We start from the raw sequence: 25,778 nt of genomic DNA on the forward strand, positions 1-25,778 counted from the left end.
TTTTAAATAGGAATGTGGAGGAGCTGTTCATGCTTAATGGAGAAACTAAATCAATGGTAATATGTAAATGAAATGAATTTATGGAGCAATTCTTACCTGATCAAAGCTTCAGTCCCATGACCTAGGAATATTCTATGAAATGAAAATGCTCTCAAGCTTTTAAAACTAAAAACTACTGTATTTATATGTTGGGAGGTTATAGGTAGTACCCCCCAGGATAGAACCATCTTTATTGTGGAGCAGGATTAATCAGATAAGTTTATTACAATGACATTACTTATTCAAGGTCTCTAACAGACTTGACTTGCTCTGATTCCATAGGCTCTACATTAATTTGCTAGGGCTGCCAAAATAAATACTGCAGACTAGGTGTCTTACACAATAGAAATTTTATTTCCTCACAATCTGGAGGCTAGAAGTCCATGATTAAGGTGTCCAAGATTAGTTTCATTCTTGAGGCTACTCTTCTTGGCTTGTAGATAGCCATTTTCTCCTTTTGTCATAATATGGTCTTCCCTCTGTGTCTTCATCTCCTCTTCTTTTAAGGACACCAGTCATCCTTGGATTGGGGTCCACCCATACCCACATTTTAACTTGATTATATCTTTAAAGGCTCTTTACATTAATATGAATTTTAGGGAACTATAATTCAGTCCGTAACAGATCCTAACATACTTTGGGCTATACTATAAATTCTTATAAAGAACAAATGAAAGAACAGAATATGCTTAATTAAGGCAATACTGGTATTCTTACCTATAGGACATTGATGATTTCTCATAACAGTGATCAATGGCTATTCTGACTTAACAGTCACTGTACATTTGATCAATGTGAATCTGCCGTTGGGAGATGGGTCCCCTCTGAGCTCTTAAGCGGTTTGAATTTCGAGCTGCAGGGCCTGACTTGGTCAAAATCATCATTTATGTCATGTTTCATTTTCTAATTGAAGAATCCACTACCAATGTTCATTTGCCAGCCTCGTTTCCCTAGCACCTACCATAAACAAATGACAAACACTTACCTGCTGCCACTTTATTGGGTGGCACTCTCTCTAGCCGGTCAGGAGGAGATAGAAGTTGAGGCAGGCAAATATAGCTGTTACTGAGCTGGTGATAGCTTTAGAACCAATGAAGTTTAATTAACTGCTTAGTCTTTCATGATATTTTTGTGAAGGCCTTAAGAATTGCCGCAGTAAGGAATAGCTTATCTGGGGAAAAAGAAGGGAGAATTTATCCACAAGCTCCCTCTTGGGCCATATCTCTTTGGTCAAAGATCAGGTTGCTGGATTTAGCAAAAACAAACAAAGTCCCATGCAATATTTGTAATAGAATTACTTAAAAAATTCATTGTTTGTCTGCATTTCAAATTAACCAAGTGTCCTGTAGTTTACTTGGCAACCCTACTCTCAGAACATTAACAACTATGCATTTCCTGGCAGCTATGGGGGAAACCAGGGCTTCCCCAGATCCCAGGCATCAAAGTTAGTTTCTCCTTAAGATGGTGTGGCGACGGTGGTGATGGTGGCCAGGAGGTAAGGCAAGAGGTAGAGACAATGATGAAGGGGGTGTGTGTGGGCAGGAGGATGCAGGCACAACTGATGAATGTAGGGTGATAAGAACAGAATTTTCTCTAAAGACGAGTCAACATTCATTATCTCAGTATCTGTAGAACTATCCTGCATTAGACACTGGGAATACATTAGCTATCAGGGAGCTTCAAAACATAGCTTGACTATTTTGTTGAGCCCTGGTTTAAAGATGCTTAATGAATGCTAGTAAAATGAAATAAACTTTTTTAAAGGTATTATTTTTAAGTAATCTCTGCAACCAATGTGGGGTCAAGCTCACAATCCCAAGATCAAGAGTTGCATGTTCCACGAACTGACCAGCCAGGGGCCCCTGAAATAATTTTTAAAATACCACCTCATTAGGTGGATATTTTCCTAAATGACTACCTTTGTAAAAACAAACAAACAGGGGCGCTTGGGTGGCTCAGAGGGTTAAGCCTCTGCCTTCGGCTCAGGTCACGATCTCAGGCTCTTGGGATCGAGCCCCACATTGGGCTCTCTGCTCAGCAGGGAGCCTGCTTCCTCCTCCTCTCTCTCTGCCTGCCTCTCTGCCTACTTGTGATCTCTATCAAATAATAAATAAAATAAAAAAAAAACCAAAAAACCCCAAAAAACAAAACAAATCAAAACAAAAAACCCTCCCAAACCCCCAACCTCTTATATGTATTGCTTTCTAAATCCTTCTATAGAGAAATAGATGGTCTCCATCAAATACTGGAATTATTACTCAGTAAGAAAGAAAAATCCATTTGTAAATAACATTTCAAAAAAAAAAGTTAAAACACACTAAATAATACTTTTTATTTAGATGTTCATAAGGCATATCTATGAGAATGATATAAAAACATGGCATGTAATTTGATAGCAATATTTTGGAGATTACAGAGTTTTAGCAAATACCTATTACACAGTTATAAAGAAGACGATATTTTGCAAGCAGATACAAAATATCTAATGAAAGATCAAGGCAAGAAAATGAGTATAATCAATCAACAATGGAAAGTCAATTCTAACATGAATTGCACATTATCCTTTAAAAACTTTTAAAGGTAAGATTTACTGCAATCTAGTTCATTCAGAGTGTTCAACAGTATCACAACAAAGAACCGAAGGCCAGAATGGATAAGTTTTGACTTCATACAAAGAAACCCAAATATACAGTGGGTCAAATATAGGAAAGGGAGTTGAATAGTGAAGAAGTCAAGATCTTTCTAGTTTCTAACTGGCATTCCTTAGGGTGTGGCCTCGGTCCTCTAGGGCATTTGCCAGGCCTCCTGTTGTAGCCACAGTTCCGGCAGCAAAATGGAGGAATATGACGAAAAGCACTTGCTGCTTTTCTTTGAAGAGACTTCTAGGAAGCCACCCCTACGTCCCCCTCCAACTCACTGGCCAACACTCAGTCCCATTGGGATACCTAACTACCAGGGCAGCAGAGTAATGTGATGGGCAGCAGCTTTTAAAGAAGTAGGGTGGACACTTGGAGACAACGTCCAGTCCTCGTGCAGGCTAGATATCTGCAAAGCCATGAAAGACCTTCAAGGAAAACCTTCAGAGGATACTTCCTTGAAGATGGCAACTTGAAAATCAAACGAAAGCACCTGTTTTGGTGATTTAATTTAGTCTATCCAGCTACCGGGAGAATGTATAGTCTGCCCTAATTTTGGATGACTGCATGAAAACCAATGGTTTGGAAAGTTTAAAAAAAATCTCAGTATGTATGCGTGTTAGGCTGAACTAAATACCGTTTTGGTATTCTATGGACAGAATCTCTGAATATTAGCACTTTATAATTTTCTTGCATTAAAAAAATTGAAGAACCCATTCATTCCTGTAAAAGCCCCTGTGCAAAGATAAGAACAACTGTGTTACCACTAAAATCAGTACAGATTCATTTAGAGCAATTACATATACTGAGTATTTACCAGAATTTGTTTTGCTGAATTAATGAACAATTGAGGGTAGAGCATCTCATTTTCATGACAACACATCACAAGTAGAAATCTTAACACTGAACTGAGGCATGTTATACTATGTATAGCAATGCTTTTAAGTCAGAATTCACAAAATAATTTCAACACCAAATTTTAGGCTGTTTGAATACTTACATCAAAACAGTGATTCTATAGACTGACACAGGTTCAATGTTCATAGTATTACTAAAGAAATAGTTATGAGTTACATTTTGGGAATTTTATTTAAAATATATAAGAAAACACATTTCACAAATAAACCTCTATTGGGGGGCAAAACTCTTTGTTCAGAATTTATTATGACATAGTTTAATGGTAAAAGGCAGTTAAAAAGAATTAAAATTTTATCATCTTATTTAAGAGATAAACAATACAAAAATCAGATATGATATATTCTTGAAGCCCTTTTACACAAATAAATTTCATAATTTGTAAGTATGAATATACCTTAAATTATTATTAACAAATTAATTTTGGAAGTAAAATTCCTTAGGTCAAGATTAGGCTAATTTATAAGAAATTAATCAGGTAGTTTGATACTGGAGCTCACTAGTGAATCCTGTATGTAGCACAAAATAATTATCTCCAATAAATGCCTATAAATATAGTTTCTTCATACTTTAAAATATTTTAAAATTTAAATAAAAATCTCTACATGTAGACAATCTGGGCTAAATTTCCATATATGCTTTGAAAAATATATGTCAGCATGAATATAATCTTATTTAAACATGATTTTAAATATTCTTAATAAAGGAGACATATGATATCTGCACACAAAAGCTAAATAGTATGATTCAGCCCATGATGATTTTCCTCTCAGGAAAAAATTACTTAGTTTTTTTGCATAGGATTAAGACTGGGTATATTTTCTACATTCTTATAGTTTTCTCAGGGGCACTTCTCAAAGTACACATTAGGAATCAAACCCTACTATTTTAAAGTCCCCACCACTTTCTCGCAGCTAGCAAGAGCAGAATTCAGTCCTACTTCTGAGGCCAGAATAATGACAAAAAAAAAGTTATTATGAGAAATAATGACTAAGAAAAATAATCTGGTAGAAAATGGTAAAATAAGGCAATTAAAAGTCAAATAAGTGAAAGTCAATATTTCTGTAATTTTAGATAGGCTTTTAAACATTTAGAATGATAATGAATATATTATATTTATTCTAGAACTTCAAAATTATTTCATCTTTGTAGTACTAAAAAGGAGATATTATCATTTGAAACAAAAGTTACATCCTATATACATTTTCATAAATTTTGTTTTTTCACATTTTCAAAGGCCCCATTTATCTGTAGGAGTGATAATGTTATTTGTATTATTGGCTACTTAATATACACATGCAGCAATATAATTCAATAGTCATCTAACTTTTATGAATATTTCATTGTATTTTCACATTAAATGGTGAAAGCCTGGTCTTGAGAGAGTGAAACTTGAGGAACAAATACTGAAAATATGCTGTTAATTTCACTAGTGTGCTACAACAGTTTATGGGTCTTTTCCTTTAAAAGTTCTCACCCAACTGAATTCCTACTATGGACTAGCAAGTAAGCGATTATCAAGAGGGAAAGAACAGAATTAAAGAAAATGGAAAGCTCAGTTAAGAAGTACAAGATACTTAAACTCACCAAGAAGAGACCACCAGAGAATCATGAGAGATTTACCAAATTGTCAAGGTGCAGCAGTAGGGAAAGAGCCAGTGGTGGGAAAGGTAGTGTCTACTAAATAAAACTCCTTCTAGGGGAGCCTGGGTGGCTCAGCTGGTTAAGCGTCTGACCCTTGATCTTGGTTCAGGTCATGATCAGGTTCGTGAGATCAAGCCCAGCACTGGGACTCTGGGCATGTAGGCTGATTCTCTCTCTCCCTTTCCCTGTGGTCTACCCACCCCACAAAACTCCTTCTGTTTTGGCAGCTGCATTCAGTAGTACCTCAGTGGGTAGGTTTAGAAATGTTATAATTTCAGGATATATACTTACATAATGCATATACTTGTATCTGCACCTTTCTAGTTTAATAAGGAAAGAACAAACAGGGGGAAAATGTCGGGCATTCTAATCAAGGTTTGAACAAAATGCAATTTTAATGTGGAATGTCAGCAGTGAAAAATTTTATGAATAATTTGTATAATTGTATGTCTCTAGAGTAGATTTATAATTAACCACTTTTCTTAATATCCTTCATGCTTGCAAACTGCTCCCTAATGAATGGTTGGACAGGCAGGAGGACTTCTCAGGAAGAATAAAAGAGATGACCAACTCTACAAGGATTTTTAAAGATTCTGGAGGACCTCAGACATTCATTAAAACTGCTATGGTCCTATCTCTGCCGGAGTCCCTCACTGCGTAGGGAATAATATGGACTGCCATGGGGCTCCAGAATCACGTCCCAAGCAAGATCCTCTTGCAAGGTAAAGAACTGTAGATTATCCCAAAGCTATCATAAATTTATGACTGTATTATTTTCATAAATTTTTGGTACCCACAACACACTGTAAAGAATGTTAATGCCTTTACTGACAAAAGAGGAAGCATCCAGACTGGCATCATGATGGTAACACATGGGGACAGAGCAGAGACAATCAGCCTGGAAATGGGAGCCTCTGAAATAGGACTGCCTAGACTTGAATGCTGGCTCTGCCTCTTAACTAACTGCATGACGTTGGGCAAATTACTTTTCTATCCTTCAGTTTTCTCATATGAAAAATGAGGATAATTACCTCTGTTACAGGGTTGTTGTAAAAATTAACATGGGATAATACAAATAAAATGCTTAGAACAGTGCCTGGCATGTTAACATCCCTCAGTGAACGTCAGTAAAGTCTTACAGCAGATAGAGTGGGGACTGGCCAGCGTGCAACAACGTAGATCAGCTGACCAACAAGTATTGGTGGGTAGACTTCATTCCTTCCCTCTAACTGAAAACAACTGTAAGATTTCTAGGCTTGGTACCATATTAGAAAAATCACGTTTGGAAGCCAAATACCATGGTCTTCTCCCTAACCAACCTAATAACATGCAAATGAAACCTCTCTGTAACAAGGAATAAAATCTTTCATGAGGAACTATTACCAGTATGCATTTCACGTCTCCATTGCATTTCAAATATAATTTCAGATTCTATTTTTTTAAATTTGTGTTTGTTCACAGGTTACACTGGTTCATACAATTAATTACATTCTTCAAAACTGATCTTATGAGAAAAATATAGGAATGTTACCATTTACCCTTACCAAGATGCTAATGTAATGTGACCCTTCTTAATGTGTGATTATGCATTTCTATTTCTTGAGCAATTAAATTAACAATTAAAACCTTAGGTAAGCTTCAGAAAAAAAAAATACCCATTAAGTTATATTAAAACTTAAGATTTCTGCTGGTTTGCAAGTTTTTTCTTTTAACATTATGTTGTATCTATATTATTAATCAGAAATATCTTTGCCTGATTATGGAATACAGTTTGTTGAAATAGGAGTGTTATGGATGTGCAGAACAAAACAGACAAGCTGACAACAAAAATTCATATTGCCAAAAGATAACATCTGTGAAAATTAATTTCAAGAGACTCCTACCACTAATTTGGTTGAGATCTTACTGGACAGATTTCAGCCCACATCAATTTGACAGTGCACTTGCAAATGAAAATAAAGGAATTCATAAAAACAATGGCACGAGTGGAACTCTATAATGTACCAGTGAGCACCATTTATCATCACATTACCGTAACCCTCTCTGGTGAGAGATGAGGAACTGCTCCTCCAATACCTTCTTCTAGAAATTGGCTCTTTTCCCAGCCTTTTTTAATTCTCTTAAGCTTTCGGCTTATACATGGAAGAAGTAAAATGATCTTACCCAGAATTACAATTGAGGGCAAAACAAGAGCAAGAACAAAGTTGGGTGGGGTGTAAAACCGGTAGTATTCTTCTTCAAAAGCTCGTTTCCATCCATAAATTAAAACATGGAAAGTACTAATGAGCAGAGCGACATATCCAAGGGTAGACTTGAGTAGAGAAAGAAGAAAAGGAAACAGAGAATAAGGAACAAATTATTCAAACTCATAAATTAACCTACCCAGCACTACCATATTTATAGTGTGCTAAAACTATATCTTAAATTAGTGAACTACTCTTTGTTCTCTACAGAATTAAATAATTATAATATTTCCACAGATTTCACATATATTTATTCATGTGTTTGCACATCTTGGTTTATACAAATAAAGCCATATTGCATATAGTCTAATACCCTATTTTATTATATCAAGAATCTTTTCCTCATCATTAAATACAAAAACATGACTCAAATGCTATATAATAACTTACTGAAAGGATGTGTTATAGTTCACTTAGTCAATCCTTTTTGTTGATCATTTACTCTGTTTCCAACTTTCCTCTACCATAAGCCCTTTTCTATATTTTGGTTTATTTCTTTAAAACTTCTTTCTTCTTTTTTTTTTTTTTTTAAGATTTTATTTATTTATTTGACAGATAGAGATCACAAGTAGGCAGAGAGGCAGGCAGAGAGAGAGAGAGAGAGGAAGAAGCAGGCTCCCTGCTGAGCAGAGAGCCCAACATGGAGCTCATTCCCAGGACCCCGGGATCACGACCTGAGCTGAAGGCAGAGGCCTTAACCAACTGAACCACCTAGGCGCCCCAGAACTTATTTCTAAAAGGGGGATTACTGGGCTTTCCTTATGGGTACTGATGAAAACTGCAAAACTTCTTTACAAAGGTTATCCACATTTCCACCAGTTGTGGATATTTAAAAATATGTGTATGTGTGTGTATATTATATATACATACAAATATACATACATAATAAAAATTAAGTGCTAGAGAGCATTCTCCTCCCCCACATCCTTCCCCACATATATATATTAGCTGAGGGTAAACATGAAAAATCTTATACTGTTAGTATGTAATAGGAATAGCATTTCAAACATGTGGCTTTATTGACCACATTAAATGAAATTATTAAGAGTACTTTTGTTAAGCGGGTCATAGGTGAAAATCTAAAAGGTCAGCATTAAGGGCTCCCTAAATTATTACGCTTGATTGCTTACTTTGAGAAATAGTCTCTGTAATATCACATCGGTCTAATGATGTAATGTCTAACTTCACTGGGCAAGGATCGACCCTCCAGCAAACAGTTGTTCTGTTTTGCAGCCACTCATCTCAGTTTAATGATCACTTGCCCCCATCTAACACCTTTTCTCAGAGGGCCTTCTGTCTCTTTTCAAGTGTTAAACTGACAGTAGGAAAAGTGTTTTAAGGAAAAATGAATTTAGGCAGGGAGATGCCCTTAACTTGAACAAGCTCTTTAGATGACTTGAAAGAAAAAAAAAAAAGCTCAAGTAAATAGGCACACACAAAACAAAACAGAATTGAATGTACTGTGAAATGCCAGTTCACCCACATATTTTGCTACAGATCATTTGGATACAACCAATACTGACTTTTTGATAATATAGGTGGGGTCTGGGGTTGAGTTACACATTTTACAAATATGTCTATTTATTAAATAAATCTTACTGAAGGAGGTGAATATTTATTAAAGAAAAAACAAAAAAAACCAGTGCTGTTTTGAAAGACCTTTGTATATATACAACTAATACTCAAAATACATATATGAACAAGAATCATAAGGCTGGTTGCTTGTCATAATCCATTAGCCCAGTCACCTAATTTGCCACTGTTTGTGTCTGTGTGTTTACACACACATTTCTTTTACAATATTCAGACTGACCTCTCCCCACTTGAATTCAAATTAATGAGATTTTTCTAGACGGATCAAAGTGACTCAAAATATAAAGTAACTCTTTACTCATTGGTCGAGTAACAAATTGACTTTTGGCACTGAACTTGATCTAAGCTTACCTATCCCCACCTTCATTTTTTTCGAAAAAAAATTTTTTATTTTAAAAAAAAATGAACTTTAGTCATAACATAGTAGGCAGTGCTATCAAAGTCTTCTAATAGAACCCTGTACTGGCTTTTGCTTACTAAACCAGAACGGTCCTAGGCTGGCTTCTAGCAATTTTTACTCCCTGAGCTAGATGCATAAATGTAGCCCCAAAGGCACTCTTTTATAAGAAGCATATTTAAAATTAAACTGTACCTAACACTTAAATTCTATGCCGCCCAACCTCTCACCAAAAAACCCCACGTACCTGAATAAAACTGAATTCCCTCCAGTTTAAAGCATTGCTCACTGACGGGATAGAGGTGACTGCCAGGAGGGACAGTAAGCCAAGGCTCATTATGCCAAAGGAGATATACATTTCAATTCTCCAGACTTCTTCCTCGTTCCAAGAGTTTTCAATATTTGCATGAACCTAAGGAGAGCAAATGTGAATTTCCTTTATTTGGCAGAATAGTCACAGATTCAGTACAGTTTCACTCTTGGCATAATAAGAATACCTCATATATGGACATATTTAAGCTGTATTTTTTCAATTTAACAGCCTGGAATGGAGAACCTATTACCGGATGGTATTGTGCCGGGTGTGGGGAAAAGAGAAGGGAGAGTTAAATAGAAGGAGGTCTAAGAGTCCCTCTTTCCTTACATACTTGCGAGGGGGTGGGAAAATCTGCCACCTACGCTGTCCTACATCACAGTTACAGGGAGTCTGGAGTCCCAAGGCCAGGAATGCCAAGTGGTTGGTTCCAAGGTGACAAAAAGAAATAAGTACTGGCAGTTAGACTTAGTTTTGAGGTACTTTTCTAAGTTGGTTTAAACTCAGTTGAATATTTTGGGTACATCCTGGCTTTAGATCAACTTAGAATCCGGAAGAGAATTTCTAAATTACGTCTTTATCTTCCTCTCTCACTTGAACAATATTTGTATTTACTTTACCTCTTTTTTTCCTCCTTTCTTTTCCTCAGGAAGCTGAGATTTCCCTATGGATAAAGTCATACTGAATGCAAATATTTTTTCTCTTGAATTGGCTCATTGATAAATTTTTCCAACTGTCCAATTGCCTCATTCCTCTATAGTACTTTTCCAAATGTCTTTTCCTTACACAGATAATACATATATAATCAAGTCAGACTTGATAACTCCGAATGTGTGGCATTCTGTATAGAGACTGCTTTCAGAATTGTCTATTTACATGTGATGGTATAATTAGAGTATAAATCAAAGGTTGGACTCCCTGGGCTAAAGCTTTATTTATTTTTTAAAAATACTTTATTTATTTATCCTTGAGAGACAGAGAGAGAGAGGGAGGCAGAGGCAGAGGGAGAAGCAGGCTCCCCATGGAGCAGGGAACCTGATGTGGGACTTGATCCCAGAACCCTGGGATCATGACCTGAGCTGAAGGCAGATGCTTAACTGACTTAGCCACCCAAGTGTTCCTAAAGCTTTAAATATCTATTCATGCATAACAGATTCTAACTTTACACAGTTTCACTCTCTCCAGTTGTAATTAACCAAACAAATGAAATTTAAAAAAAAAAAAAAAAAAAAAAAAGCTAGTTCTGAGCATTAGGCCTCCAGAACAATCATACCAACATCCTGAAAAAAGCCATAGAGCTCCTCTGTGAAAAAAGGCTCTTATTATCTTGTTTTATGTCTATACCACAATACAGAACAGCAACATACCTCAGTAGACCCAGAGCTTCCAACTTGCACCTATCTGGCCTCCCAATTCATTCATTCATCCCACAAATACACTTTGTGCGTGCCTTACTGTGTGCCAGGCATAGTTCTAGGCATTAGGTATCTATCAATGAACAAAGCAGACAAAGGCTCCTCCTCTCATGAACTTACATTCTGCTGAGAGGACGCAGACAGTAAAGACAATAAACAAGGGGAACATGTGTATTAGGAGGTGGTAAATGCTATTGAAAAAAGTGAGAGTAGAGCAGAGTAGGAGGGTCTGGGGGGGCGGGGGAGGGTGGGGTTGAGGCAGAGGCAGGTGGCAGAATTTAAAATGGTGTCCTGGCTCCGCCTCTGTGAAGAGGTGAGATCTACACGGACAACTTCAGGACCAGTGAGGGAGCTGATGAGGCAGATATCAAAGCCTAAGGATTCAGAGAAGGTTCAGAGAAGAGGTGTTTTTAAAGACACAATAGCTTAAAGGTTATCAATTTACTAATTTTTTTTCCACATTATTTTAGGTTGAAACTGTTGAAACAGCCATAAGTACCTATATACTTGGATCAGGGTGTCTTGGTTCCTTATGAAAAGTAAAGCTCCCATTTGTTTGCGTGCAGTGTCCTCGGCTGTCCCTGGTAAATGCTATGTCAAGTAGCATCAGTGAAACCCCTTATATTACATTTGCTGAATGTGCATTACTGAGGAAAATTACCCTCCACTCCACCACCAAACACCTTGCATGAAGCTTTCTGGGAGATTTTCTTACAGATCTAAGTGTTATAAAGGTTCACATGAGGACCTGAAGCTTCACTGGAGTATTTTCCTTCCTCTTTTTGATAACAAAAGCCTTGTAAATGTACATCTCCTCATCTTGGCTTCCTATCCTGTTTTGTATTTTCAGTGGTTCTAATTTTGTCGCATATGTTTACTGAGAGCTGCCTTATCATTTCACAGAACATGGCCAAATTAAACATTGAAATACCTTTTTAATGCTAAAAGCAATCATTGCAGTCATAACATTAAAAAGAGAGAGAGAGACTGAAAAAACTTACTAACCCTTTATTTCTGTTCTTCTTCTTTAAAGGAAGATGTATAATAGCAGCTTTTATCCTAAATGATTTTGAATCGGCCACACAATTCTTAGACAAAAACACTGTATAAAGAACAATTCTTCCCTCTCCCTAAATATGCCAAAATTTTGATTACAAGTTCTGTAAAATTTGACAGTATTTTAAATCTCGCATTTTACAGATTATACTGGTAAGGAGGTTTACTAGTATCCGATGAATAACAAGCACGTTCCATACCTGCTGATAAGCCATGTTGAGAAACAAGTATCTCTCTGACCTTCTCATTGGTAAGCAGAGGCTGTAGGCAACGTGGACTGAAGCGAAGAAAAAGCTTAGTAACCCAAGCTGTTTTCTGCACTGTAGCCAGGTCTCCAACCAAGGTGGAAATTTCCTATACTTGGTGCCGTAATAAAGCTGATAAGCAGCTGCCAGGAGACCTGCCAGGTATACCAGGGACAGCAAAGTGATGGCAACTATGGGCAAGGTCTTATTCACAATCTCGATAGGAATCTTATAAAAATCACTCTGCTGGTTTCTAGCGTATGGATGAATCACATCTCTGACAAAGGAATAAAGAAAGAAAAACGTGGCTAGGCTTATGGCAACCACCACTGGCCCTCTCCAGAGAGTAAAGAGTCGCAGGGGTAAATTTTCAATCTCCCTAGCTGATGATAATGATCCCAAGTCAACAGGAATGAAATTCAGCTGACGGGCAAGTTCAATAACCTGTTGTCGAGCTTGAATGTTGTTGCTGCATATATAGACCTGTGGCAAAAACAAAAGACTCATCGTTACTGTTGTTTATAAAAATGGTGACGTTTACAAACTTCACTTCCCCTATGGAGCATGTGATGACCTTGAGTGATACAAAAAGTTAAGGAGATAAAGCATTTATTAACATGTTAATCTTTTTATTAATAGGTTAAAGCAGTGTCATAGAAATGATGAAGACCTTGCAACCTATGATGACATGAAAATAAAATGCAGAAAAATCCTGCTGGAACCTGGGATCAGGACGTCCTCAGGGGAAGGAAGGAGGAGTAAAGAAAGGTTTCTAGAATGTGTGGTTCAGCAGCAGTGGCAAGGTAAGGTCCAGATGGAGTTTGGGCTGCTGGCCATTCACTGCCCGCCCCAGCTCTCACTCCCACAGGATCAGAGTGCACTTGGCTCCCTGGGGTTCTGAGGACAATATCTAGTTCGAGGATCGCAGTGTTTGTCTCATAGAGGCATTACAAGCACTGTCCTTTATAGACATTCTGCAAGAGAGTAGATGGGCATAGACTCTGGATGGTTAAATCTACAAATAAAAATCTCTAACTTATGTCACGATGTTGTACTATTTATAAGATTTATCTTTGGCTTAAAAACCGATCCACCAAGGGTCTCTGAGAAACCATGAGTAATTTCAAGTTATTATTATATCACTTCATGAATCAGAATATGAAATTCTTTCATCTGTAAATAAGGATACTATACCTGTGTGGAGGAAAAATGGTATTATAAAGCTTGGTTAATTTAAATGTTAAAGCAACCGCCATTATCTAAGACGAAGGTATTACTTCTGTATAATGAAGTGATGGGTGAGGGTGACTTTCAAACTACCCAGACCTCTTTGATATATTATTGTAGCTGGGAATTCAACAAATAACCTGTTAAACAGAAATTCACTGCTGAAGTGAGCCACTATTACTCTCACTCAGGCCTAGAAAAATATTGCCGTTAAGTCTCTGGGTAATGTTTGGGGAAAACAAATTCCTAAATATACCCCTGAAGATGTTTATATAAGGACTCTGGAATAGACCACACTGAAATATTTGCATGCTAAAACCTGCATTATGCTGACAATATAGAGCTATTTGGGTTATTAATCTTACCTAACGTTAGCCAGATGAATAACAAAGTCTATATTGTGACACAAATGTTCGTGAACTTCTAAAATGGAGTGGGAAGAATACCTATGTTCTAAAGAAATAAAGAAAAGCATTCTAAACTAATTTATTACAGCTGTGACAATGCTGAGCTTTTCTTAAATTTCTTATTAAAAAACACTGTAATAAAATTTAACTATAAATATAGCCTATAAACTATAAGATTTATTTAAATTTAAATACATTTAATTTATAAACCTAAAAGTATAAATCAAACATTAGTCACAAAGGCAGAAAGACTATGGAATACAAATGAAACTATTTCTGTAGCTCATTTTGAATTCAATTCCCTATTTTTTGTAGTTGTTAAAGAATTAAAATTACCACAATTATGGGCAAAGGATTACATTTAGGTTTCTCCCTAGTTTGTTTGGTGTGTATCCATTCCTAAACTTTGATGGATATCCAAAAGGAAAAAGGATTCAGAAATAGCCTCTGGAAAAGCTGGGAAGTATATAATCATTTACCGGTCTTCCAAATTAAAGACTTGAAAGTGAATGGTTATCATGACCTGATACTGGAGTTCATTTTCTAAGGCATTGAATCTAAGGCATGAACTGTCTTTATGAACAAAAATAATGAAAGTATTTTATCATCATGCTTACCTATAATGCATAACTACACCTTTAAAAGATTTCTAACGTGCACTATTTTGTGTGTTTACTTTTAAAAGCTCTCGTTCCATAAAGGCATTGATGGAGCTCCCCATCTGCTTTATTTTCAAGTTGAACTACATAGAACCCATACACTAAAAAAGAAACTAAGAAATCCAATCTGCCTCCCCACACAGATTAAAATCTACACTTTAAATAAAACGAACCGCACTATTTTAAATTCCACGAGTAATCTTCATAAAATAAAAAGGCACTTCTACAGCCTTCTTCTTGGGGATCATACTAAGTAGTGTTTCAGACACAGATGGAACACTGTTACCAAATAGCTGCCAGGAAGAAGGAGGAGGGAGGAGGTGAGTTGGGGAGATAGAGAGAGATAGAAAAAAGATGTGCTTGTTATTATTTCTATTTTTGAGGAAGCCAGGGGAGATTCAACACAGTGCCTCCCATTATTCGTCAGCCAACTTTGCCCTTTCCTGAATTAGCTGGTTATGACAGGAAAGTCCAAGTAATTTTCTCAGCCTTCCACATTATTTTATCGGGGTAGAAAGGTACCTTTACAAGGTCAGGACATGAATTTTCAGGTGCTCAAACATGGTTTTCAAAAGGATAATCAGTGGAGAGTGAGAATTTCGCTTTTAAATGTATGACATTTGTGTTACTACTTAAATACAAAATACCAGAAAAATACCAATAAAACTGGGGATTGAGAAGTACAAACTTCCAGTTATGAAAAAGTCAGTCATGGAAATGAAAAGTACGGCATTGGGAATGTAGGCAATAATACTGTGATCTTGTGTGGTGACAGATGGTGACTGCCCTTCTCGTGGTGAGTCCCGAGTGGTGTACAGAATTGTCGAACCATGATCTTACTTAGGTATGTTTGATCTTACATAGGTATGTTTCAGGTGAAACTAATAGAACACTGTATGTCAACTCTACTTCAGTTATTTTAAAAAAAGAAATTAAAATTTAAAAAATTAAAAATAAAATACATACCTGCCGGCTGGCATCCTTGGGTCCTAACTGAAGTGCCCAAGCCGAGACAACATTAAAGCCTTTGACAATCAGGGAATCCGGGAATAATGAAGCCAAATATTCAGCATTGGATTCTGGGTATTGGTTTATCCTCATGTTATTGCTCACATCAATCAGGATTTTGCCCACAAGCAGATGTCTGAGGTCCCAAAGGGAGGTGTAATGTTCTCTATGTATAGCCACAAATATTATATTTGTTTTTGTGAGAGCATCTTCGTGATGAGTGACATCTACCACATGAGGGAAAAATTCAGAAGCAAACTTGGGATTTCTGCTTCCTATAACTACATGATAGCCACACCTAATAAGTCGAATCGTCAGCGATTTGGCAAAATCCCCACTTCCAATTACACCCACAGTGACCTTCCTTGCATCTTTGATACCATTTATGCCATTCGGCAAAAAAGTTTCGCTAAGGTTCTTAGGGCTTCCCATCATAGAGATCGATTCCATGATACAAGCACTTCCAAGATCTCCAGAGATATCCTAGGAGAGAGAAAATAAAATCCTCATCAATTACCAATGACCAATCATTCATCCTCTTCCAGACATCATAATAATACCCCTCATTTCTGGAGGTAAAATATTTTGGCAAGCTCTAAAAACTAGAGCCCAGTGAGACACAATTTGTAAGCTGAAAGAGACTGTCAGAGTAGAAAAATGAACTGTCACAAAGTTGATGTGCTAAAGTGGGGCTTCTAAAATTTTAATATACACATGAATCACCCGAGAATCTTGTTAAAATGCAGATCCTGATTCAGTAGTTCTGGAGTGAGGTCCATGATTCTCCCTTTCTAACAAGGTGATGCCAGTGCTGCTGGTCTCCTGACCTCTCTTTGAGCAGCAGAGCACAGAAGGCAAGAAACTAAAGTTTTCACCTAGAATTTTAAAAAAATTTTCTAAAAACAAAGTTCTACCAAGTCAAGTGGGTCAGAAGTGGCCAGTCAGAAATGCCACTAGAGGTGGAGGGGACAGTGCTAGCGTGTGAGGGTATGTATAACAATAGAAGACACAGAGGCCACCAAAAAACTCCATTTAAAACTGGCTTGATTCATTCAGGGTGGATTCTATAAATTGTCCTAAATACCTCAATAGCTAAGGAGTGACTTTATTATTAAATGAGAATAAGATAAATTGGTTAATAAAAAATGAACCCCCTGGCATTTAAGTAATATTTTAAGAAAAACAGGCTTCAAAATATAACAAGGATTAATTAAATACCACTGACTTCTATCATTCACTCTATATTCTATATTTATTGGGAAAGACAGTTTTCCAGTGAAAAGGGTTAGCAATGTTTTTATGGTCTTACATTACACAATACTTATGAAGGCTTTTCCTTCCCCCCTTTATTTATGGGCTTCATAGAATACGATGCACTTCTGTTCCCTGAAAAAAACTGTCAAATTCTCTTTTACTTAAGTGACTAACATCTGAAATGTTGATGTTTGTAATAACTTGCTCAAGAAGACCACATCAGATGGCCATGAATCAGTGTCGTTGTTGGATCTGAACAAAAAATACTCTTCCGTTCCATTCCCGTTGCACAATTTCTTTTATGCTTGCAGCAGATGTGGCTCACCACAGAGGACTTAATGGATTTTACAGGAACAGGTAGAATGCTTCAAAAAACCCGTTTTGGGGATTTTTCCCAAGAGAAATTTAAAATTTCGACTAGAGACAGAAAAACTCAACTTTTACCGTACAAATGGATCACAATGGCTCCAAAAAAACCTGTTAAACCCATCTTCAGGAAAATAATATTACCTAATACTCATATAGCACATTCTGTGTGCCAGCTGTTTGTGCTTTTTTGATAACCAACTAAATCCCACAACCACTCTATGAGATAGATGCTAATATTGTCATGCCCATTTAGAAGATGAGAAAACTGAGACACGCAAGAAATGACTAATTAATTTGTTCAAGGGGATGAGTGCGAAAGTCAGGGAGCCGGGATTAGAACCCAGGCAGTCCAGCTAAGGCACGTGTCACTTTGGTGCAGGTAAAGAATTTAAGAAAGGGGTTTTTCTTTGGGGAGATGTGGGAGGGGTGGGCTGGAACAGTGATGGTTGTGCTCGGGTAAATATATTCTCCGTCTCTGGCCGTGGTTCACTCCTCAGCATTACCTAGTGATCTTAGGGAAGGAAGAACTCAGATCCTAGGAAAGGAGAAAACACACTATTTTTTAATCTATTACACGTTTCATTTCACACTTTTCAAGACAGAAGGGGTGGTAATTATCTGCTTCCCATGCACTCAGAAAGCCAGGCAGAGGTCAGAGGCACCAGAGTAACAGAAACCATCAACATCCTCCTAGAGGTATCATGGGCTCTCTTGGGAATCAAGAGGAGTTAAAGGAACCAGAAGTCATTAAATCAATGCTCATTTTATTCAACGATCCAAGGTGAACTGGCCAACTTACCCCTCATTGTAGATGTTGCCTAAGGGGTGAGAGAGTTACCAGACTCACACACAGGAACCCAAGTGTCCCACCTATACCCCAGCTGGAACTCTGAGTAGAGATTGTGGCATCTCCCCAAAAGAAGAATTGCCCCATTGGCTTTCAAACACACAGCAAGAAGAGCACGAGGTTTGCTCACTCTGCCTGGTGCTCTGGGCGTCACAGCAGGTCCTACCCCTTGAGCAAGTGGAGAGGCAGAATTGTAGTCTCAGAGCTGCTTCCTCCCAAAGGGGAGAACGGCTTTCTAGAGCAGTGGTTCTCAACTCCAGCTGCAAACTGATGTGACTGAGGAGCTTTAAAACACAGTGATACCTAGTCACCTCCACCTGGATTTTTGTTTAAGTGGTCTGGAGTCCAGCTTGGGCATCAGGATTTTTTTTTTTTTTTTTTAAGATAATCGGGTGTTTTAACGTTTGAAAACAACTCTACTAAAAGATTCAGGATTCAAGCCAATACTTAGTTTGGTATTTGGAAATAACAAATGCAGCTCTTTGATCCTCAGTTATGCTCATTTTTGCACTGTTGCTTGTAATAATGAAAAATAACACTAGTCAGAGAGTAACAGTTGCCACGAATGCAGGAAGCTGAGGATAAGGCCTGCCACCCCTCCTCTTCTCCTCCTCTGGCAGAAGCAGCATCAGAAGGACCACTCACTGTTTTGCAATTTCCCTTTCTCCACTTTCGGGAAAGGTCAGTACCATTCCTTAAAATGTGTCATCCCACTGCACAGGATACTTTGTTCCTGTTGTTTCATAACATGCAAAATGGTCATAACATCCCAGAATGGTCCAGAGATGATATCTTATCTTTCTGTCTGACAAGGGGCTCCAGCTGTCCAGGCATCAGAGGCCCTGCTGATTGGAGGGAATGGGTTTCCAAGTGGACTGACTTGCTTTAGAATGCTGCCTACCAAACTCCCATGTGAATTTGATCACCTGAGATCTTGTTAAAATGCACATTCTGATTCTCTATGTTTGGCATAAGGCTTCAGATGCTGTGTTCCTCCCAAGCTCGCAGATGCCCCTGGTCCTACTGGTTCATGGGCCACACTCTGACTAGCAAGGCCCTAGAGTCTCTCTACCTTTTCATTGGATGCTATTCCCAGGTAATACAGACTAAAGAATTGAGAGGACTATGGGATTTATGGAAAGTTCTGTTTTTGAAGTATTGAGGAAAAAGGACAGGCTTTGGCTTCGGGAATCTCCTTGTTTTCTGTTTCCTTTGTTACATGGAAAACAAAGAGGTTTTACTTGACTCCAGCAGTCCAATACTAAAACACCTTTGTTTCCAAGTTTTAAAGCTATATAATAATAATAATGTCACGACTTTATATTTAACACTGTGACACTTCAACTTTATGAGCTTGATTTAAAAGTGTGATTTCAGTGGCACATGGGTTCCTTGAAATTTTAAGATCCCAGTTTTCTTGAATGGCCATTTGACCTGCTGTTTGCATTTAATCAAGTATACCATCAGGGTCAAAGGCTTATACTCAGCTACATGGCCTCCTAAGATTTTGTTTAGATGGGTTTCGTTGACATTCCTCTGGCTGAATGGCAGCTGTTATGCTATATAACTAGAGCCTAATTTGTTTCATATACAAACATCCAGGGCATTAATTTTTAGATGATAATAACTCTGAAAGGGACTGTCCTCAGAGATCTAGATGACATCTACAACCTGATCATTTAGAGAGGTCAAGAAACTGTAATCCCCCAGGGCCACGAGATGGGGTAAGTATATTTTTGACTTTGCAAGGCCACATCCGAACCTTTCTTCTCCTCTCCTACAGACACTCAGCTCCTTTGAGGTTTGGGGAAGCCTCATAAAACCTCCCTCTAAGCACTGCTATCATCTACTGACTTCTAGCTTACTCTTGATCACTAGTGACTTTGACATACATAGTTTTACACACATAGTGTTCCTCTCTGTGCCAGCCAAGAGTTATCCTTCTCCAGGATGTCTTCATTCAAATGGATAAGGCATTCAACCTCATGGCCTCTTGTTTCCAACAGTATTCATCAAAAACAATTCATCTCTGCTCACCCCACTCATTCACTTTCTGACATCTCCAAACACTATCTCGGAGCCTTCCAATAATCTTAGTCAAAAAGTTAGTGATGATTCAAGTTAGCAGAACAGACCTGATGCTTTGACCCACTATTTTCTCACTCTCCATCAACCTCCTCCTGATTTCTCTTTACCCACCCTAGACTCCATAGCATATGGTTATGGTCACTTGCTTAAAAAGATCAACTCTAGTTCAGGACTAAATGCTTGTGTTCCCCCACAACCTGCCACCTCAAATTCTACTAAAATCCTAACTTCCAATGGGAAAGTATTAGAAGGTGTAGACTTTGGAAGGCGATCAGATCATGAGATTAGGACCCTCTCAAATGGAATTAGTGTGCTTATAAAATAGACCTTAGAGAGCTCTTTCTATCTTTCTGCCACGTGAGAAGAGCAAGATGACAGTCTATGAACCAGGAAGTGGGTCCCCAGCAGACACTGAATCTGCCCTCTTAATAAGAATAAATATTCCTTGTTGTTGAATGTATCAAAAGATGTGAGGTCCAAAAGAGATGTACTAGGTTTATAGGTAAGATCCCTCTCTTTGCTGATCAAGACAGGGCAGTAAGTGTGTAAGTAATAGGTCAATGTCATGGTTACCGATGGAACACAGAATGAACGCCTCTCCTGATGTTCTAAGTCCTTTTTTGAAACTGCAGTCCTAATCTTTCCAACTTCTGAGGTACCTTCCTTCTCACCTTCCTTACTCATTTATGATCCTTTCTTTAAAAATGTATTTTGCTTCATCTGTGCTACGTTTTCAGTATTAAAATATAATTATGCTCGTTCACTACAAGTACATTTCCCATCTCACCAGTAAAACAAAAAGTGACTCAAATACAGCTTTTCATTTATTTTTTGCACAGCTAGCTCAATTTATCATTGTTTATATTGTTTCAACCTTCTCCCACCCCCCCAAAAAGACTGACTAGCTAAGTGAAAGAAATGGCAAATCATTTCTAAAGAGACTGCAAGATGTCTGGGATGGATATTGTTCTTCTGTAAATAGCCTTTAAGCTTGGAAACAACAGACAGGAGAGATGCAAAGTAAAAACAAAAAACAAACAAACAAACAAACAAACAAAAAACCAGACTCACTAAAAGAAAAAAAAAAATAAACAGAGGAGATCAACACAACCAAGAAATAATAAGGGTTAAAAGGCTGTATGGGGGTGGGGCCGGGTAAGGCGGCTGGGAGGAGGTGGTTTGGAGAGAATTTTAAGGGTTCCCAGTAGTGGGGCTCTTACTAGCACTCAGTCTTAATCTTGAGAGTGGGGGAAGGGGCCGGAGTTCAAATCCTACTTCTCCCAGTTTCATCCATTACAGTGATGAGTGATAATTAACTATGGCTCAGAATAAGTTATTCCATCTAAGAAATGAACTGCCTGAGGAGTAAAAACTGACACCAATCCTTCTCTGAGGAAGGGGTGGGTAAGATAATAAACGGAAATCTCTGGACAAAATTTTCTTTATCGCTCTGCTCTATTTTAAGAGCAAGATTTTTAGGGCATAATTTTCAACAAGTTTTGGCTGAGGCTGAACACAGGGCTTAAAGATAATTTAGGACACTTCAAAGAAGAGGTCAATTACCTCCGAACACATAATGGCCTAAACACACCTGGGTCGCATAATTGGCTAATAAACAAAATGACTATTGGAAATACTTTTTCGCAAAGCCGCGCTGCATGATATTCTGGGAGATGAGCTGTGTGAACCCAAAGTGGTAGCTGGACTATCAGGAAGGCGAAGGTAACCTGCCCGTCCTTTTCCTGTGGGCACATCCGACCTGGGACGTTGTCTCTCCTGGCCTCCTTTTTCCTGGGCCCAATCTCAGGACTTTCTGGGGAGCTTGTGGAAGACCAAGAGGAGTAGAAGGAACAATCGATGAAACAGACACCCTTCCCCACCCTTCCCACTCCCCACCTCCAGTGCCCGGAGATCAGTACCGAACCCGCAGAGGGCGCGGAATCCGGGAAGGACCGATGCAGCGTGTGGCGACCACTGCACCTTGACCCTCAACTCCGCCGCCGCCACCTGGTCTCGCGCTCCTACCCGACCCGCTCACCTCTGCGCCCCCCACGCCGGGCTGGGGTGAGCCTGGCGGCTCTCCGGGCGCGGCGCCGACTCCCCCAGGGGCCCGCCCGGGCACCAGGGCCTAGGGACCGCGCCTCCGACCGGCGGCTGCAGGGTGGCTGCCGCGGCGGTCGCGCTCCGGTTGCTTCCCCGCCTCCCCTAGCTGGATCCCGTATTGCTGGAGAGGAGGAGCAGGAGGAGGACGAGGGAGGCGCGCTGGAGGCCCTCCTCGCAGTGACGCGCCGCTAGGGGCTGTGCGCGGGGAGGGTGCCGAGCTCGCAGGCAGACGGCGAACGCCGACTGGAGGGCCGGGCTGGCGGAGGTGGGGAGCGGTGCGGCGCCGGGAATTCGGAGACGTCCGGGAGGACGTGGAGAGAGCCGGGGAGGACTGCGATCGCCGACCCTGGCAATCGGTGCAGCCGGCAGCTTGGCTGCTTCGCTCCAGCTTTGAGTCTCCCCTAGACTGGGAGCTGCGGAGTATCCGCCTCTTGCTTGTGCCCCCCCCCCCCGCCCCAATCAGTCGACCCTCAGCCTCCGCAAGGCTCCCCCATGATTCCTTTTGAAGCAGCTCTGGAAAAATCAAGCCCACTTCTCTACTCCACTGCTTTTGTACTGCGTAGTTGCCTTTCCACTCTACACTTTGCTTTTTATTACGCCGTACACTAACCCCACCTTCCCTCTTCGATACTCTCAGGTCCTGACAAGTCTCCAAGAAACTGCGCTTTTTTCCCTCTACGTGTTCTTTCCCTCACCTCTACCCACCCCAAACCATCTTTTGTCTGCATTGTGTCCTTGTAATAAAATGTTCAGAAATGCCCTTTCATGAACCATATTGTAAAACTCCCTCAGACAGAAGGATCCTCACAGCCTGCGGACTGCAGATGAGTCTGTTGACTTTGACCTTCACTGTAGCGGGTGCCAAGCTAGCTCTGGAGTTGGGGAATGGAGGGTCATATCGGTAGTCAGGAGAACTGTGTTCCTGGGGAAAGCCACTTCACTCTCAGGGCCGAAATGGCCTTGAATGCCCAGGGGATCTCTGAGCTGTAAGGGCTCTCTGGTTTTGGGATTCTGCAAATTTTCTCCCTGCAGATTACCAAAGTAGTCATGATTTTATCTTTTGCAAGAGATCTTTAGCCCTAAAATGAAAACCAATTTAAGAAAATTCTCAAATTTGGGGAACATTTTTTATGTTAGTAAATTCTCGTTTCAGCAAATTAAGTTTAAAAAATTCTCTCTCCCCGGTGGTTTATTAACCAGGAAAAAAAGCCGAGAAGGGGGTCTTGGATCGATCACTGGACAACTGCACTTTCCCCTCTGTAATCCACTCAGGTTAACCTTTGCAAATGCCGCTTTAGAAATACATTGTTTGACTTGACATTTACCCCCTCCCCCACCGCCAAATATTATTAAGGTTTAAAGTTTAGGCATAAGCTAAGCTTTTAGTGATGTTGGGATGTTGACAGCTGGTGAAATTCTTTTTCAAAAAAATTTTTTTGGTAACTGGAAAAAAAAGTTAAATTTTATACCAATTTTTATTTTTTTACTTCAGTACTTCTCTCAGATAATGAAATTAGCATTTTTTTAGCACTTCTGGAGGGCAAGTAGAGGAAATTAATGAATCTTAGTATTTAATGAAAAGTACGCAGCTTTCTCATTTAAAAAAAATGCTATTATATAACTTTCCAAAGGGTTATTTAAAAATATAGCACTTTCTAACTATCCTAAAACTTAAACATGTAGGTACATCATGTATTTTACTTTATTTTAAATGATTGCGATGGTAATTTGTTTATTTATTTTTAAAGATTTTATTGTTTCAAGTAATCTACCCACAAATTGGGGCTCCAACTCAGGACCCAGGGATAAAGAGTTGCATACTTTACTGACTAAGCCAGCCAGGTGCCCTTAAACTGTATATTTTAAATATTTTTAAAAGCTATCTTAACAGTGGACTATCCCCCTCCAACCCAAAAAACAAAAAACAAAAACGAAAACCAGCCAATCAACCAAACAAAATACCACCCAAGTTATATGCAAAATCATTTAAAAGAGAATCAGTCAATAATTTGCCATTTCCAGAAGGAGTATCTGTTTTTCATATTTGAAGTATTAAGACGAACAAATATCATTGATGGAAAATCTCATGTTGCCAGTTATGTCCCCCCAAATTGTTGGCATTGATGGAAGCATGATTCCTTTCAGCTTATTCCAGGGTAACTGAAATTTTTACTGCGGCTTTTGATTTGGAGTTTTAGAGGGAAAAAAAATGATTTTTGCACAATTTTTCCAGGTCATGATGTGCTTCTGAGAAATCTCTACAGTTCCCTGAAGTAGTAATTGATTCCACTGAAGTATAGCAGTAATTTCATTAAATGGATCTCTAGTGGCCTAGAGGTGTTAACACATTTTTTTTTCTTTGAAGTTACTGTACAATTGAGTAACTTTAGAATCGTAGCTCCCAAAGTGTGGAACTCCAAGCGCTAGTCCCTCAAGATGTTCCTACAGTAATTCATTCACTGCAGAAAAATTTATTGAGCTCCTACTATATCCCCTGGCTGGGGCCCTAGAAATAATGGTGAAGAACACAGATATATATGTCCTGTTAGAATTTAGTTTGGTTGGGAAAATAAGTTACTAAGCAATTGCAAATAAGATTTATACAAATTTGTTTATGCAAGTAAAATAATATAAATCATGATGAAAACAAAAGACTTTGAGATAAATAATAATAATGTTTTCATTTTAGAGATTTATGATTAATATTAATGGTTTAGAGCCGCAGAATTTCTACTGTAAATACATTTACTTAATTTATTCCCCTAAACCCTCAAATTTGTTTTGAGCAATGAAATTCTGTGAAGAATACTTATTCATAAATTAGAACCATTTTTCGTGAAACTGCTTTTTTGAAACCAAGGGATCCAAAGAAAATACATTTGTCAATGCAGATTCATATATTTTAATAGATTAATAAATATACATAAATGTGTTTGAAATAGGTTTTGTTTGAAGACAAATGATATAGAAACACAAGTATATTCATATATTTTAATAGATTTATAAGAATAAATATATTTTTATGGATATTGTCTGAAAAAAAGAAATTCTTATAAATCTATTAAAGTATATGAATGTGCATCCGTATAAAACAGGTATTTTTGAGTTAACATGGTTTTATAAACATATTTCTATATATCAACATGATCTAGATACTTGTAATTCTTAATCACTCTGTGGTCCATAATATTAATATACAATAATTTTCTATCTTAAGCTTTAGGAAAATACATTTTCTGATGCTTTTACTAGTAAAACTAACACTGCTTTAGTTTCTTTGAATGATTTACTTTTGGGGGTAATAAGTGGAGGGGAGATTT

The 25,778-nt window shown here is 38.4% G+C and overlaps 1 protein-coding gene across 2 annotated transcripts; it reads right to left on the minus strand.

The window, feature by feature from the left end:
• Positions 1 to 274: 274 nt before the first annotated feature.
• STEAP2 (STEAP2 metalloreductase) lies at positions 275 to 22,984 on the minus strand. Of its 2 annotated transcripts, XM_059396896.1 has the most exons (6): positions 22,394 to 22,984; positions 15,756 to 16,280; positions 12,452 to 12,979; positions 9,715 to 9,879; positions 7,398 to 7,545; positions 275 to 1,210 (listed from the first exon to the last, which is right to left on the minus strand). In XM_059396896.1, exons 2-6 carry the CDS (start codon positions 16,245 to 16,247, stop codon positions 1,158 to 1,160), a joined length of 1,386 nt encoding a protein of 461 aa, XP_059252879.1. In that variant the 5' UTR covers positions 16,248 to 16,280; positions 22,394 to 22,984; the 3' UTR covers positions 275 to 1,157. The 2 variants fall into 2 exon arrangements, with proteins under 2 accessions (XP_059252879.1, XP_059252878.1); XM_059396895.1 differs by lacking the exon at positions 275 to 1,210 and having other exon boundaries at positions 2,347 to 7,545.
• Between the last annotated feature and the right edge of the window lie 2,794 nt (positions 22,985 to 25,778).

The sequence above is a fragment of the Mustela nigripes genome, chromosome 4 (genome assembly GCF_022355385.1).
Source record: "Mustela nigripes isolate SB6536 chromosome 4, MUSNIG.SB6536, whole genome shotgun sequence".
NCBI lineage: Eukaryota > Metazoa > Chordata > Mammalia > Carnivora > Mustelidae > Mustela > Mustela nigripes.

Bases quoted from the DNA above. Each gene is read 5' to 3' on its own strand.
- STEAP2 (XM_059396895.1), bottom strand. From the start codon at position 16,247: ATGGAATCGATCTCTATGATGGGAAGCCCTAAGAACCTTAGCGAAACT. The intron at 12,980-15,755 runs GTATGTATTTTA...TTTTTGCCACAG, and splicing joins CCAAGGATGCCAGCCGGCAG to GTCTATATATGCAGCAACAA. The intron at 7,546-9,714 runs GTACGTGGGGTT...TCTCTACTCAAG, and splicing joins GGGAATTCAGTTTTATTCAG to TCTACCCTTGGATATGTCGC.